This window comes from Argentina anserina, chromosome 6 (genome assembly GCF_933775445.1).
Source record: "Argentina anserina chromosome 6, drPotAnse1.1, whole genome shotgun sequence".
Taxonomy (NCBI): Eukaryota; Viridiplantae; Streptophyta; class Magnoliopsida; order Rosales; family Rosaceae; genus Argentina; species Argentina anserina.
Genome location: NC_065877.1, coordinates 6,519,332 through 6,535,594, shown reverse-complemented (window position 1 = coordinate 6,535,594; position 16,263 = coordinate 6,519,332). Strand labels below are relative to the sequence as shown.

Here is a 16,263-nt window from a genome sequence, read left to right as displayed (position 1 = left end):
GTGTGGGAGACTTATGTGAAGGTAATGATGTTAATACCTTGGCCATTGAATGATATTACTTGTTTCATTTGGTTGTAATCTTACTGATTTTTATAGCTACTCATTTGGTTGTTTCATTTTCTTCTTATGCCATAGAACAACAAAAATGCAGCAGGCTGGAGAAACAAATTTTATCCCTCGTTTGAGAGACTAGCCAACATCTTTGGGAATGATCGTGCACATGATAGTGCAACTGAAGTCCCTGCTTAATTGGTGGAGGATCATAGCAACAATGATGATGAGGTAAATCTTGATAATGACACAAGTCCCATGTCAATAAACAAGGAATGTAGCTAGCAATCCCAAGTCAGTAAAAAAAAAGAGGAAAAGAATGATGAGGATCAAGTCATGCTTGCATTGGATAATTTGTTTGCAAAATCTGGAAAAAGAATGTAAATGGTTACAGATGCCATAATGAAAGGTAATGAAGACCGACATGATATTGCTAAGGAAGTTGAGGATATGGGACTTTCTATTGATAACCAAATTAAGGCTGTGGAATATACCTTAGAGAAGCAACAATGTATTTCTGCTTTCATTTCCTTACGTGGTGAAGCAAGAAAAAGATATGTTGAAAAAATGCTTGTTGATGTTGATGTTGCTGCTGCAAGGGCTGAATTTTGATGCTCTTAGTTTATGACTATACATTTTTTGGGGGAGTTGTCACCTTAACACATGTTGGACAAACCACTTTTACTAGTTGAGCTCCTTTTGTATTGTTAGATAAGCATTCATGTCTTTTAACTTGCTTGACATGTAAAAATGCTAAATGAGAATTCAACTTTCAGTGGTGGACTTGTATGTGTAAACTATTACTCTATTTTTATTTTGGTGGCTTATGTATGTATTAACTTGCGACTTACTTATGTATGAACTTTAACTTACTTATAATCATCAAGACCAATTTAATTGACAAATTGTTGGCTTGCTTACTTGTGGATATCACATATTAGGAAATGTGAAAAATGTGAGAAGGTTGTTCCATTATAAGCCAATTGTTATAGGAAATATGCAAATCAAGAAGTAAGAATTCTTATATGAACATGTGTTATTAATGAATATTATGTTATTATTGAATAAGACTTGTTATAATTCAAAAATTATTTCAATAACAAAAGTTATTTAGTCTAGTGGTTCGTCAAACGTGAGACTGGATTATTTTGCTAGTTCTGTTCGTTAGTTAGTCCGAGACTGCACCAAATATGGGTCAGGAATTACTGTACCCTAATCTGAGTCAACATAGTCCGGGAGTAACCAGAGACTTAGTCCGGAATTAGACAGTCTGGGGTAACAACGTGCCCCCAAGGTCTAAAAAGCACCTAGTTTATCATAACATGGCATAACATACTAAATCATGTTTCACCCTTCTAAGACATAATAAATGCTAAAAATAGACTTGTGAGAACCAAACATACTCAAACGCTAACCAAGTACTTATAATTATATTTGCGAATGCTCGTATCGACGAGTACATTATAATATAATAAACCATTACTCCAAACATGCATAGACTCTCCGCCCTAACACACATCAATCTCTTCCTCTCAATGTATATAACAACTCTTCCAACTAACATTAAGTCCAAAAACGAAAAGATAAATCAGAAATTACCTTGCAAGAACTATTTTCAAATTTGATACGATTTAGACTTTTGATCGGTTCTCCACTTCTCCCTCCTCTCTTCAAACTGGTTCGAGCCACTTGGAGGGTATGAAATGCACCTCTTGGGTGTCCCGATTTGGTAAGTTTCACGACCAGAAGTGGCCGAAAAAAGGAGAAATTTTGGTGAGGCCAAATAGACCTCATTCACGTACAACGACAACTAGGCAGCAACCCACCAAACGGCATCACCGTAGGCTTGTAAAAGATTATGATGCGAAGCTAACAAGACCAACGGTGAACAATTTCATGGTCAAATGAGGAAGTCATGGAGAAAAGAAGATTATAAATAAAAAGATATGGGGTGGGGGGAAAACAGCTCAGGATGTTCTCTTCTTCTCCTCCTTTTTTTTTGTTTTGTTCCTATTTATACATATTCATCTCTACTATTATAAAGCGGACATCTAAAAGGTTCATCAAATTGTGAACTTCCGAATATACCCGCTTATTAGTTATACTAACAAGCAAATTACTAAGGTTATTATGGTCAAAATTTAAATAGATTAATTGAAATATATTATTTCTTTTCAGATTTTAACCACTCACTTTTTCGTAGATAATTACCCACTTTCTCACACTCATAGAGTGTGTGGGTGGTTTCTAGTAATAAATAAATACGACTTGGATTTATCATAACTTTCTCATGCGAAAACCGTTTTACACGTGCCATATGTTCACAAAAAACTCGTATCATCAAGCTCTACAACTTTCGTGCATGAAGTTTTCTGAGAAAATCAACGAGTTAAAAGTAAACTCTTTGACCCCTCATTATAACGTTTCCGAGTAATTATTCGCTTGAACACTTTGGTTTTCACCCTCGAACTTTATAATTGAACTACTACCAAATTAAAAATCTCTAAACAATGTTTAGAAAGTAATTATAAATTTTCGAGATATTACAATTATACACTTACCGATTTTAGTATTTTGACCAAGGTGCACAGCGAAAGAAAACTAACTTGACGTAAGCGCACCAACCAATAGATCCAAATTGGTAGAAGTTGAGACTCTAACAACCATGCACAAACTCCATGTATGCTAGAGTGCTAGACCGCTCGACTATCCTTACCACACAAGTCGAAGCACCAAACACAAATCCAATTCAGTCCAGTGAATCCAGCATTCCCAATTGCACTCCCACTTGTTACTTGTAGTCTCTCTCGTCATTTTGACTCTCCAAGCAAAGGAACCATGATCACACACGACACAGAACACTAGAAAGGAAGATAAGTGGGACCTCGATCACAAAATGAACAAAAATAACAGAAATGGCTGCCCACCTCACATTCCCCCAATCGACCAAAACACAATCCAACTAAAACCAACAAATCGATCAAATTAAACCCCAAAAATACTTGAACAACAAGTTCAATTAATCACAAAACCAAAGCCATGGTAGCAGCAGCAGTAACTCCTTCTTCATCCCAACTCTTATGCTCGAGCTCTCGCTCCATTTCTCAGCTCTCTCCTCTGCAACAATGCGTCTTCGGCTCGAAGGCAACCACCGCCACAGCCCCAAACAGCAGCAAGAGAAACAGGGGAGTTGGCAGCGCTGGAGTTAAATGCATGGCGGTGGCAGCTGAAACAGAGCCGAAGAAGAAAGCGGCGTACCAGATTACAACCCTGACGAGCTGGTTGCTGGAGCAAGAACAGAAGGGTAACATTGATGCAGAGCTGACCATTGTGCTTTCGAGCATTTCATTGGCCTGCAAGCAGATTGCTTCTTTGGTCCAGAGAGCTAGCATTTCTAACTTGACTGGTGTTCAGGGCGCTGTGAACATCCAAGGAGAGGACCAGAAGAAACTCGACGTCGTCTCCAATGAGGTTGGTGTTTATGCTTTAATTTGTTTAGAGATTCTAATGGAAGAAAGAAAAATGAAGATGAAAAATTCCTTTGCCGGGACTTGACCCGGGTCTTTCGGGTGAGAGCCGAATATCCTGACCAACTAGACTACAACAGTGCAATTTGGTGGATGTTATCACAGATATACTGTACGTAGTACTTGGAACGATTTTGATGCTTTGAATTCCAAGGCTACAAATCGCAGAGAACCATATTAGTCTCTTTAACAGCAATATAATAGAAATGGACAAGAGTGCAAAAAGTTGTTGGTTGTTCAGCAATGATTCAATCGCGCGGACTGAATTAAAGCTATAATGTCCCGTTAATTACACTCAGCAGCCTTCATAATGTGATTTTAATTATCTAGTTATGACAGGTTTTCTCCAACTGCTTGAGATCGAGTGGCCGAACAGGGATTATAGCATCTGAGGAAGAGGATGTGCCAGTGGCTGTGGAAGAGAGTTACTCTGGGAACTATATTGTGGTGTTTGACCCTCTCGATGGATCATCCAACATTGATGCTGCAGTTTCGACCGGTTCAATCTTCGGAATATACAGCCCTAATGATGAGTGCCTAGCAGACATTGATGATGAAACTGTAAGTCCTATTAGCCAAACTGTTCAACTTCATTTATAAAATCTCAACATAGTTAATTTGGTTTTGACACATCATTTGGTGAACAAATTTCGTGACCTTAAATTTATGTGTTTCATTGCAGCTCGACAGTGCTGCACAGAAATGTGTAGTGAGTGTGTGTCAGCCAGGAAGCAACTTACTTGCTGCTGGCTACTGCATGTACTCAAGCTCAGTAATATTTGTGCTTACAATTGGGAAAGGTGTCTATGCATTTAGCTTGGACCCTATGTATGGTGAATTTGTTCTGACTCAAGAGAAAGTTCAGATACCGAAAGCAGGAAAGATCTACTCGTTCAATGAGGGCAACTATCAGATGTGGGATGACAAGTTGAAGAAGTACATTGATGACCTTAAGGACCCAGGTCCGAGTGGCAAGCCCTACTCTGCAAGGTACATTGGTAGTTTGGTTGGGGACTTTCACAGGACGCTTCTCTACGGAGGCATTTATGGGTATCCGAGAGACATGAAGAGCAAGAATGGAAAGCTGAGGCTGCTATACGAATGTGCACCCATGAGTTTCATAGTGGAACAAGCTGGGGGCAAGGGATCTGATGGCCACTCCAGAGTACTCGATATTCAGCCAACTGAGGTGAGTACAACCATCCAAGTATCATGAATTTCTATTCTGCGTATCGATCTCTTTGCGAATTGAATGACCAGAAACTTCCAATCTATTTTGTTTTGACAGATTCACCAGCGTGTTCCACTTTACATTGGAAGTGTAGACGAGGTGGAGAAGTTGGAGAAGTATTTAGCTTGATCAGGAAATGACAGAAAAAGAGATTAATTGTGTATGAAGATAATGTTGTGTGGGAATTTTCCTCAAGAAAAAGAACACTCGATTAAAGAAAATGTGTACTTATGTTCAATGCCTGTGTGCAATCTTTCGCTCTCAGGCGGTTAACAGTCTAATTAGATGTTCAACTGACCATGTAGTAACCTACAAGGACAGTTCTTACATTCAAAACTCGGCAAAATATAAAACTAGAAACAATCCTGTAACAATATTGATCTGGAACTAAAACTTCCGTGATTAACATTTCAATCTCATAAACGAATAGGAATTCTATCAACAAATGATCATGCTGGCAATACCACTTGTCAAATATGGACAAGCCTACGGTGAGAAACTACATAATGAACAAAAACAAACCATTAGCCTAGTAAGCCCTGAGCCCCAAACTACTACAAGTAGGGCCTATGATACTAACAAGAAACAAACCATTAGCCTAAGGAATTTTTTGAGATGTTTAAGGCTAAACCAAGGCCAGGTATAGCTTCTAAACATAGTTGTCGAATATTAACATAGTCAAAAGATCATCTGTCAGTCTATCAGTTATTCCAACAAACCATTCAGTTTATCTCAGTACACTTCTCATCCACAGAGCTTCCTCGCTTTTTTACTGCAATCCCAAAAGCACACAAATGAGTCATTTTAGACTGCTACATCAAATTAAAGAATTCATAATTTAGACAGAAAAAGTTACCTGGGCTTATAATTCTGATACTTTTGGTTACAGACTTCATTGTTGTCATAGAATCAGGTCCTGCAACAACCCAGAATTGCTTCAGTATGGTATAAAACAGTGTGGAAACTCTACCAAATGAGATTTGCTTTTTTAGCAGACAGAAACAGTTCAAGTGATTCATTACCTTGTGCGCTGGTGCCCTTCTCTGATATTACTTCTGTCACAGTTGATGAAAATTCTGACATGACTTGATTAGTTCCCTCATTACCATCCATATATTCATGAGAGGACCTGTACAGTTTGTAAAGCATACAGAACATAAGGTAAGATTACAATTGATTTAATAGTAGCAAATGTAGGAGTGGAGAAATATTTGTGGAATGTAGAGATTACCCTGAAACATTTCCCATGCAAGCAGCCGAAGAAGGTTGACAAGGAAAACCAAGTTCTCCATAATCAAGATCTAGTTCACCTAACATTTCATTGAAGTTGAAATCTGCTCCCAGTGCTTCAAAGTTGGGCATGTCGATGTCAAATATGTCAACTTCTTTTTCAGAATCAGATGTCAAAATTTCATCTCTGATTGGTTTGTCAGCTGATTTTTCATCAGTAAGTGGTTTGTCCAAACCAACTGGCACATCCGAACGATCAAAGTTTAGCCTCCCTTTTACATGTTCCCTCCTAGTTGACATCCTTGAGCTTGTCTTGGCAGGTGAGGAAGAAATGCAATGGTTTGTTTCCACAGTATAGCAAGCTTTGTTAGGGGTAAGCGTCACTCTCTTGGACGAAAATATGGTGCAGCAATTAGCACTGATTTCAGGAGGAGAATTATTATCACTGCTGGTGGAAATGGCAGAATTTTCAACAGGAGACACAGATTTGTCAGTTTGAGAGGAAATAGCTCGTGGAGGTGTTTGAGGAACAGAAGAATTGGTGGCATTGGAAAATGAAGGCTGGGTGAACAAGCATTTGGCCACAGTGGATCCTTGAACCAAAGAACCGTTAGGAGCACAATTCTGCAGTGATGATTGAACAGCTGAAGTGGGTGCTGCACTTCCTTGGTTATTAAGTGAACTACTTGATGCTAGAAGTGTTGCTACACCTGCTAATGCACATGACCAATAAGAACATATACCAACTAACATAATTGAGATGTAGAGCTTCAAAACTTTAAACATGATACATTACATACCTTTGTTTGGAATCTTACTGACAGATGCTTTGCTGCGAGACCTCTTAGAAGCAGGAGGGGCACCGCCACCAGCATTTGAAGCCTTCCTCTTGGTTGCCGGCAGGTTACTTATGATTGGTGAGCAGAAGTTCACAGGCCCAAGGTTGGTGTTGGCAGGTGTTACTACTGGATAAACAACTGGTATTCGGTGCATAGGAAATGCTATTAGAAGCCATAAAAAACAGTACACATACCAAACAGTCAGCATACGTATACACAATCATGACTCACAATCGATTATAGAGTGCCTTGTGAGCTTATGTGAAGTTGTTAACTCATGGTATAGTCCCAAATGGCATTTAATAACTTATCTAAAGCAGATAAGATGTGACATGTACCATATGAAATTGGTTATCTTAATCCCCCACACACAGCATCCACTGTGTTCTCTACGCCTATTCTCAAACACCAACACAACCAGATGCAAAAACATAAACAAGAAGCACAAATAGAGAGCTATAACACTAACTAGCAATCACACATTCAAGTTTAATTCACAGATCTCAGTCCGGATTCACAAGCTTCCAATAACTAATCAATAAGTTCAACTCGATTCTTTACGCAAACAACACGAATCATTTAAAGTTCAACAGGATCAATCAAATCTTGTCAAAGACTAGTCATACCTGCAGAAGACCCAGTCATTAAGCGAGGCTGAGGAGCCATGAGCATCTGTTTCGGCACCGCATCGCAAGCCTTAGAAATCTGGGGGTTGCCACCAGCATTATAAATGTTCATGGAGATCTGCAACCCATTCAAAAGCGTCTGCACTCTACTCTTCTCCTGCTCCACCCGAGCCTTCTCGTGGTCCAGCAACACCTTCTGCTCCTTCAGCGCTATGTACTCGTTCAGAATCTCAGACAAGCTCAGCAAGCTCTTCGGCACCTGAAGCAAAATCAATTAAAACCTAAAAATCAGAAACAAAAAAGGGGAGGATTTGGGAAATGGAAGGGAGAGAAAGGAGTGGGTACCTCGCGAAGGGGGGACTTGGAGAAGAGCGAAGAGGCTTCGGTGCGGAAGAGGCTGCGGGATTGGGTGTAGGAGTTATCGGAGAGGTACTGGTCGACGAGGAAGGCGATCTGGACGGGGGTGACGGTGCCCTTGCCGAGATTCTCGGGCTTCTTGGCTTTGGGCTTGGTCATCTTGGGGGTTGTGGAGATGAAAGAGGGAGGAGTAACCGCCGAGGAGAGATGAGATGAGATCTGGGAGGAGTGAGAAATGAAGGGGCGGAGGGTTCTAAAAAAGGAGAGGGATATATGGAGGGAGGGAGATGAGGAAATTTGGGGGGCGCGGGAAGGTTTGAAATGTTTTGGGGGAAATATGTGTTCTCCGCCAAGACCCGCCATTATTGAATATAAATTTTATTCAGAGGCCACATGCGGAAGAACTAAATGAATTTTTTTTTTTTTGCCTTCCTATGGAGAAAAATATATGCACGTGGTGTTGATCTATATAAAGCATTTGAGTAATAGGTTTGTTTGCGAGACGATTTTTCACTCTATCTAGTTACATTAAGTTTTTGTTTCGATTTTTCACTCCTTATAGAGGTCTCGAGAATGGATCGAGAATGGATAAAAGTGATAGTATATTACATGTAACCATAAGTGTATAATGATTTTCTTCTCAAAAAGACTTGGGTTTTATATTGTTAATGTCAATACAGACTACACTGTAGGAAGAATAAGGCCTACAACTCGCCCAAAATACTCAACAGCTATAGAATTCATGAAAAGAATAAGAGAAAATTAGTGATAAACTCAATCTTCAAGTCCAATTTCTAGATAAACCCACACCCTTTTATTTTTGTAATCACACCCAAAACATATATCAACATTCCTTATACGATTTTTTTAATTAATATATTTAAATCATTTAATCGAGTTCACTTTTTTACCCTTCTAGTTATAAATGTAAAATATCTTCATAACTATAGTTCTTACAATTTTTCAAATATTATAAACATGCAACTGTTATAAATATAAATTAAATGTTCAATTTGGTAAAGTATCCTTATCTTAAAGAATAGTCAAACGAAATACAAAAATTATGTTATTTCTATTACTGTCATAATAGATCAAAGCAAGTTATGAATGCTAAAAACTACCAAGTTGTTCTTTATTTTGTTTCTATTGCAAGGCTATTTGATCATGTTTTCAGCATATACATTCTTTCTTATTCAAAACACACAATATTCTTTTCTTCTGGTTGTCTAATTTCCCTTTTTCCAACCCACACTTTATATCTTAGAGGTATGATCCTATACAAGAAAATATTTATCTCTATGTAAATGAAAATTAACCTATATGCAATGATCAATTTACACATCCCACAAAATAAACCTATTGAATAGAAGTTACGTAAATATGTTACCCACACTCTCTACCTATATAACCCACACTTCCTACCTTAGAGGTATGGTCTTATACAACATAAGATTTACCTATGTGGAAAGAATAATTAATTCATATGCAAGGAACAATCTACACATCCCAACAAATTAACATACTAAATATAAGCTACATACATATTCCATAGGAGAGAAAATCAAATATCATACCCTAAAAAACCACTTGCCTTCCATGTTCAACCCTCACACATTGTTGCCTAACATACAGGTACAACAACTATTTTCTCAAGTATAATACACTTAATCAAAAGATTCAACTCAACAACGAATCACATATCCTATTTAACATAACTCAAATTTGAGTCATACCCTATAGCACATGAACCCTATAACAACAAACACCACAAACACATACAACTTCAAGTTCTAAATATTGAATTCAGTTTACTCATTCATAGTTAAGTTTGTAAAAAATGGCAGATGCTTCAATCATGTGAAACATGTCGTTTTTGGATTTTATAATTTTAGTGTTTGGTGAATGGCACATCTAATAAATACCTATAAAATAAAGTTATGTTATTCAAATCTAAAATCTTTTTTAAAAATAAAAAAATTAAGCTAATAAATAGATTTGATGTAATTTTAAGAGGTAGGTGTAATATAACATTACCCTAAATTTAGAGGGGGGGGGGGGGGGGAGACAGAGTCAACTGATGATTCTGTTTCTTTACCTGTTCATTTAGGAGATCAATACGATTAAAGTATTAAACCCCTACAATCAAAATAAACCAGTTGCAGAGTGGCACATACTTTGAAGGACATACACAACATTCTCTATAACCACATAAACAGGACTGCGAGATCCCAGCATGAGGAGCATCATCCTTGCTCATAATTGCATATATGTGAGCTGAGAAACTTGCAGGCTCCATGGGGTTGGATCTTGAAGGTGGATCAATACTGGTGTTTGGTGCATCATAACACACAATTGAGAGGTAATAACCGAAAAAATAAGCACCAAATACAAATAGTGATCATATTCTCACAATCCCTTGTAAGTTTACAGCTGGAAAACCTGTGGGGAGTCTTTTTATCTTATTGAGCCGTGTGGTGCAAGTTTCAATGGTTTGGACTGTCTGTTAGCGGATAACAAAATGAAGCATATGCATATTGTAGGTACTTCTAAAGGTTGGATACCCAAATCAATCAAAAAAAATAAATTTTTTAAAGCACTACTACAATAGCGAGAGCAAATTTGCTTTCCACTTTATTTCCCCATTTTCATTCCCACCCAGCTATATATGTGACACGTGTCTCATTTAACCTAACCATACTAACTATAGTTACTCTTATTTATTTTCTGATTTTACCTAATTTTTTTCCTTTATATATATATATATATATCTTTCTTTTAACAAAACATTAAATCCTAGTATAATTTTTATTGGTGTAGTCAATCAATGACTAATATAGAATGTAGGATTTAATGTTTTGTTCAAAGAAAAAAAAAGAAAAAATAGAAAAAAAAAAGAAAAAAAATTAGGTAAAATCAGAAAATAAATAAAATTAATAAGAGTAACTATAGTTACTATGATTAGGTTAGAAGTGACACATGTCACATAATTAGCTATGTGGGGATGAAAGTGGGAAAATAAGGTGGGGAGCAAATTTACTCTCCTACAATAACAGTTTAGAAAAGTTAGAATTGTACCATATATGCGAGCGATGTTCTCCATCCAGGTCTTTCCACCATCACCTTCTTCAAGCATATGTAGTCGTTCAAAAACACCAACAAAATCTTTGTGGTCTTCGCCTGCAAAAAGAACAAAAGAAACCTGAGGTTAGATGCTTACGTTTACACTGATTTAGATGAAACTAATTGGAAAACCAAGTGGTTACATGAACAGGGAATGAGATTTGAGTAATGAGCGATGAAGCTTTAGTTCTGTAAGCAGAGCGGGTTTTGGAATAGTTCTCATGACACATGTAACATTTAACCACCAAAGCAATTTGTGCAGCAGCCACATGGCAGGTTTATATCCTTCAAGACACATAAATGGCAAACATAGTAAAGTAAGTTCAAGCTGAAGTTAGAATTCAAGCTTTCAATTACCATATAAAGTGAATGAGAAAAAATGATATTAACCAAGAGAAAAATTAAGTACATTGAATCGAAAAATTACGTTATACTCTTTGCTTGAGTTTTAGAGAAGTTTAATACAAATTTATGCAACAATTGGGCCTCTAATCCTTTAGAAGGGACATTTGTGCTCGGTAGTAATGAGTTTGTTGTCACGAAAAAACATCAATCTTATTTCAAAAGATCTTAATATCTCTATTACTATAAAACAAATAGCATAGTACCACTAAATTACGAACTGACGGATCTACCATTTTATCATCAGTTTCTCACAAATAAACATAGGGGTTGTAAGATAAAAAATAAAATAAAAAAATAAAAAAATTAAGAGATAAAGATAATTATGGAAAAAGACATTGATAGTAGGAAGTTATAATTAAAATTAACTTATGTGAAAATATTCACAGATAAATGCTAGTGATTAATAAATACCGAAATCATTAAAATTTCCCGCATTCTGACTCCACTGTCTAGTGTAATTTCCTTCCCTTTCTTGCGTTTTCAACGTTTCATTTTTATCAGCTAAGAAACAGAGTAGATCGAGGTTTTCGATTTTCTTTATTCTATATAGTTTAGAAAACTTTGACTGGGCCATAATCTGTATTAATTGGGTACATTTTCGAGCCCAAATACCCCAACTAAACCATGATGACCCAGGCTCAACCTCCACAACGACCCTTATCCCAGTAGTCACAGAGCTCCTCAAAGCTCGAAGAAGATGACCCAAGGACTTCTCCAATGGAGTCCTTGCCACCACTCTCACTCCCTCTCCCTCCTCCCTCCTCCCCATCTCCATCCCCACTTCCAAACACACCCACCTCCCTCTCTCCATCTCCGCCACCCTCGAACAAGAACAGCAGCAGCAGCAGCTCTCCGCCAGAGAGAGAAGGCAGCTCAGAAACGAGAGGAGAGAGAGCAAAGCCGGCACCAACTGGAAGGAAAAAGTCGAGGAGAAGCTTCTGGAAAAGCCCACCCAGAAATTCGCGCACTGGAAAGAAGAGCTCAACATCAACAACCTCGCTCGCGAGGGCCCACAGTGGTATATCGTCCGGGTTTCTAGAATCAAGGGCCAGGAGACTGCTCAGTTAATCGCTCGGTTACTCGCTAGGAATTACCCTCATATGGATTTCAAGGTAACTTAAGTAAGTTCAACTCGAAGAATTGGTTTTTATGGATCAATGTGTCAAGTGTGTGGTTTGGTGTTTAGGTGTATGCGCCGTCGATGCCGGAGAGGAGGAAGTTGAAGAATGGTACATACTCGGTTAAGGCAAAGCCATTGTTTCCGGGGGTGTGCTTTTCTGAGGTGTGTGTTGGACAAGGAGATTCATGATTTCGTCACGGAATTGGATGGAGTTGGAGGCTTTATTGGTGCCAAGGTTGGAAATACGTGAGTAAATTTTCTTATATGGTTAGGTTTGTTGTTGCGGTGTTGAGTATCATAGTTGTTAAAGTATGAAGCTCTGACGTGAAATGAACTGAAAGTGGAGAATATTCATAATGTGAGTTGTGTAATGTCCGCAGCTAGCATGTGATTCAAGATGTCGAATGATATATGAAGGACTCATAGATAGTATGGACATTGTAATATGTGAGTTTATTAGTCAAATTTGAAGAATTTAAAGAGATGAAAACAGTAAAAGTTTTAAAGCCATGTTATGACTGCGTACTTTCATAATACCAAGAGAATATCCCCAAATCAATGGTTCGTGTCATTATATGAAGCTACATTTGGGTTGAGTTTTTTGATGTTTTGACATTTTGTGGGCCTTTGTTACATACATGTTACTTAATATGGTGATCGACATTGTTGTGGACACCTTAAGTATGTATTGGTGTAGAGCACTATCTGCGCGTGTTTTTTCCAGCAAGTATTTAGGATGTTATTTTGATATGCGCAGGAAGAGACAGATTAACAGACCCAGGCCAGTGTCTGAATTTGACATGGAAGCTATTTTCGCAAAGGCAAAGGAAGAACAAGAAAAAGCTGACCTAGCTTTTCAACAAGAGCAGCAACTCAGCTCTGGGCTGAATATTGATGATACTGAAAAATCTGGTGGAGATGCTAAACCCAAAAAAAGATCAATAAAAGCTTCTGATCCTCTAAAATATGGTTCATCTGTAAAGGATAAGAAACTCGTCATAGGTTCTATTGTTCGAGTTGTATCTGGGACTTTCGCTGAATATGAAGGCAGCCTGAAGAAGCTGAATCGCAGAACCAAAAAGGTTTAGTATTTCTGGCATGAATTATTATTTTGCATACGTACAATTCTATTTGGGATAAGCATAGGTGGAATTTAGATTCTGGCACCCTAACTGAGAGACTATATTAATTGTCATTTTGCAGGCAACTGTGGCATTTATGTTATTCGGGAAAGAAAGCTTAGTAGATTTAGATGTCAGTGAACTTGTTTCAGAGACCTTGTAAATATCAGTATTTTTATTAATTAAGAGGTAAGTTTTATCCGGTAGATCTAGTGCAATAAGTTGCTTTCATTTTAAGCAAATTAAAGCATGTTTTTTTTTCTCTTGTCTTTTTAGTCTTTGGTTTGTCATCAAATGAACAGAAAATAGTTTCATACTCATAATTAGATTTTTGTGTGCGCCAATACCATCAATATGTGACTATCAGCACATGCAAATAGGTAATATCCGTAGTGATTTCTACTGATCATAGTAAGTCCTTGATCCATAGTTCTATTTCTGTCTGGACATTCAAATTTTAAGTTTGTCCAGCTTTATGAACTTTGTTCATGGTTTAGGCTAGTAGCGTTCGTCTCTATCGCCAATCGTATCTATCTTTCAAGTTTTTTTTGCGGTTGAATACCAGGGACTATATACAGGCAAACACCATTTTCAAGTAATTGACAGATGATAGGTTCTCAGCTCGTTCCTCATCAGCAACCGACTTTGCTAGAGGGAAAATTGAACTACGAAGCGCCAAGGCAGATGATCTGAGGATACATTACTTTTAACCAATCTAAATTGGTACCCACTGAAACCAATTTGCTAGGACTCTTTACTTGTCCATACCCGTAGTCTCCCACTCTCTTACCCTTTAGTCCTTTACTCTCTTTCTTCTGATCAAGCAAGAAAGCACAATGCTCAACTGATCGAAGAGGTTGCCTGCCGGTTCTAGAAGATTACCTCTCTTTAGGAACCTTCATTTTCTCCTTAATGGTTTACCCCAAATTTGTCCTGGAACATCTTGCCAGTAAATATGGACCTTTCGTGTTCTTGCGGTTAGGCTCAATATCTGTTTTACAGCTTCAGTAGTCTCAGCCAAAAGGAGGTTTCTCAAAGCTCACGACCTCATTTTTCAGAATTCAGATAGCCCTAGTTTGTATAGCTGAACTGATTACGAACGCTGTGGCGTCAACGAAAGCACTAACTGAGGTGGGAGATCTCATCATCAAGAACAAAGGAAAGGTTGAATGAAGTGACATTTCCCAACTCATTTGCTTGAAGTCAATTATCAAGGAAGGTCTGATTAACCAAAAAAAAAAAAAGGGAAGGTCTGCAATTACATCCACGATCCACTAATACGTATATACGGTATGTATATTGTATTGCAATATAAATCAAATTTCAATAAGTTATTCTGGGAGATTCTACTCACATAGGATGCTGAATATATCTTATAAAGCTCATGAATCATCGTAATCCTTCTGAGAAACAAAGTCTTTGGGAACTTTAAGGATCACAAAGGACGTAGTTAGTAAATTACAGACCCCTTTTTCACAATACTTTTGGATTACAAACCGATCGTGGAAAATAACGATTTAGAGATTCTCCACTTACTACCTCACTTTACCATTGCATTATCGCTTAATCTGCTTTACAATGATGTTAAGGGGTTCCTCTGCTAAACTATTTTAATGAGCAACTGCGTAATTCACTTGTGTATATAATATGTAACATTGCCTACCCCAGAGCTGGGACGTGGTGCTCACTTTGTTCTCTATGGAAAAAAAAAGGCAAAAATTACAATTTACGACCCAAACTTGGTCATAATTGTCAGTTTGCACTCCGAACTTACATTTGACTCAATTTCCCTCCTAAACTTGGTAAAAATTGTCAATTTGCAACTCATATGTTAAATTTAATATTTTACATCATTTTAAGTTACATGTCATATATTTGAGGGACATTATTTTCATATATATTTATTCATATTTAATAATGAAATAAATTAATAAAATTACTTAAGCGCTTGCTACAATTTTTTTATTTTTTTGAAACATTATTGATTTATATATTGATTATTTGACGTGATATGGTATCTTGAAATATATTAGAAAAAATATAAATAAATACATAGAAAATTAAAATAAATGTGTGCATATAATATATATATATATATATATATATATATATACAACACACTATATTTGAATAAATGGGTATGATGAATATATAATTCGAAGTAGGGTTAAGTATGTAGAAAAAAAATATAAATAAATAATTTGATTAAAAAGAATAATCCTCCTTTTAAAGAATATTTTTATTTATTTTTTATGAAAAATATAAATAGAAAATGACAATATTACCCCTCATGTGTATAACATGTGACGCAAAATTGGATATAAACAGTAAAAAAACAAATTGGGCGCAAATCGGCAATTTGTACCAAGTTTATGAGGTAAATTGACTCAAATATAAGTTCGGAATGCAAATTGATAATTTTAACCAAATTTGAGATATATTTTAACAATTTTGCCTGAAAAAAACTTACAAGCAAGAAACCATTAAATGTTCCAACAGATACAACAAAAGATATCTGTTGGCTTTTGCACTCGATCGAGTTATTAGTATCCTTTTAGTCTCAAATTCTAATATGGAGCCAGAATGACATGACTAGCTGTGAGCATCTATTTCTAGAGGGCAAATGTATCACATAA

General features: G+C 37.0%; 3 protein-coding genes across 4 annotated transcripts; 2 read left to right on the top strand and 1 right to left on the bottom strand.

Annotated features, from left to right (window-relative positions):
* Positions 1 to 2,978: 2,978 nt before the first annotated feature.
* LOC126798010 (fructose-1,6-bisphosphatase, chloroplastic) lies at positions 2,979 to 5,071 on the top strand. The gene is made up of 4 exons (XM_050524825.1): positions 2,979 to 3,522; positions 3,918 to 4,139; positions 4,261 to 4,767; positions 4,867 to 5,071. Exons 1-4 carry the CDS (start codon positions 3,091 to 3,093, stop codon positions 4,936 to 4,938), a joined length of 1,233 nt encoding a protein of 410 aa, XP_050380782.1. The 5' UTR covers positions 2,979 to 3,090; the 3' UTR covers positions 4,939 to 5,071.
* Positions 5,072 to 5,177: 106 nt separating this feature from the next.
* Positions 5,178 to 8,084, bottom strand: LOC126798005 (uncharacterized). 2 transcript variants are annotated; one of them, XM_050524820.1, is made up of 7 exons: positions 7,850 to 8,084; positions 7,505 to 7,763; positions 6,840 to 7,040; positions 6,041 to 6,752; positions 5,832 to 5,938; positions 5,666 to 5,725; positions 5,178 to 5,581 (listed from the first exon to the last, which is right to left on the bottom strand). In XM_050524820.1, exons 1-7 carry the CDS (start codon positions 8,018 to 8,020, stop codon positions 5,532 to 5,534), a joined length of 1,560 nt encoding a protein of 519 aa, XP_050380777.1. In that variant the 5' UTR covers positions 8,021 to 8,084; the 3' UTR covers positions 5,178 to 5,531. The 2 variants fall into 2 exon arrangements, with proteins under 2 accessions (XP_050380777.1, XP_050380778.1); XM_050524821.1 differs by having other exon boundaries at positions 6,041 to 6,749.
* A 3,999-nt stretch (positions 8,085 to 12,083) lies between these two features.
* On the top strand, positions 12,084 to 13,944 carry LOC126798014 (uncharacterized). Its single transcript, XM_050524828.1, is given in 6 exon segments — positions 12,084 to 12,122; positions 12,124 to 12,498; positions 12,573 to 12,650; positions 12,652 to 12,752; positions 13,264 to 13,588; positions 13,710 to 13,944. Coding segments are annotated over 6 exon segments (999 nt in total). The 3' UTR covers positions 13,791 to 13,944.
* The last annotated feature ends 2,319 nt before the right edge of the window (positions 13,945 to 16,263 follow it).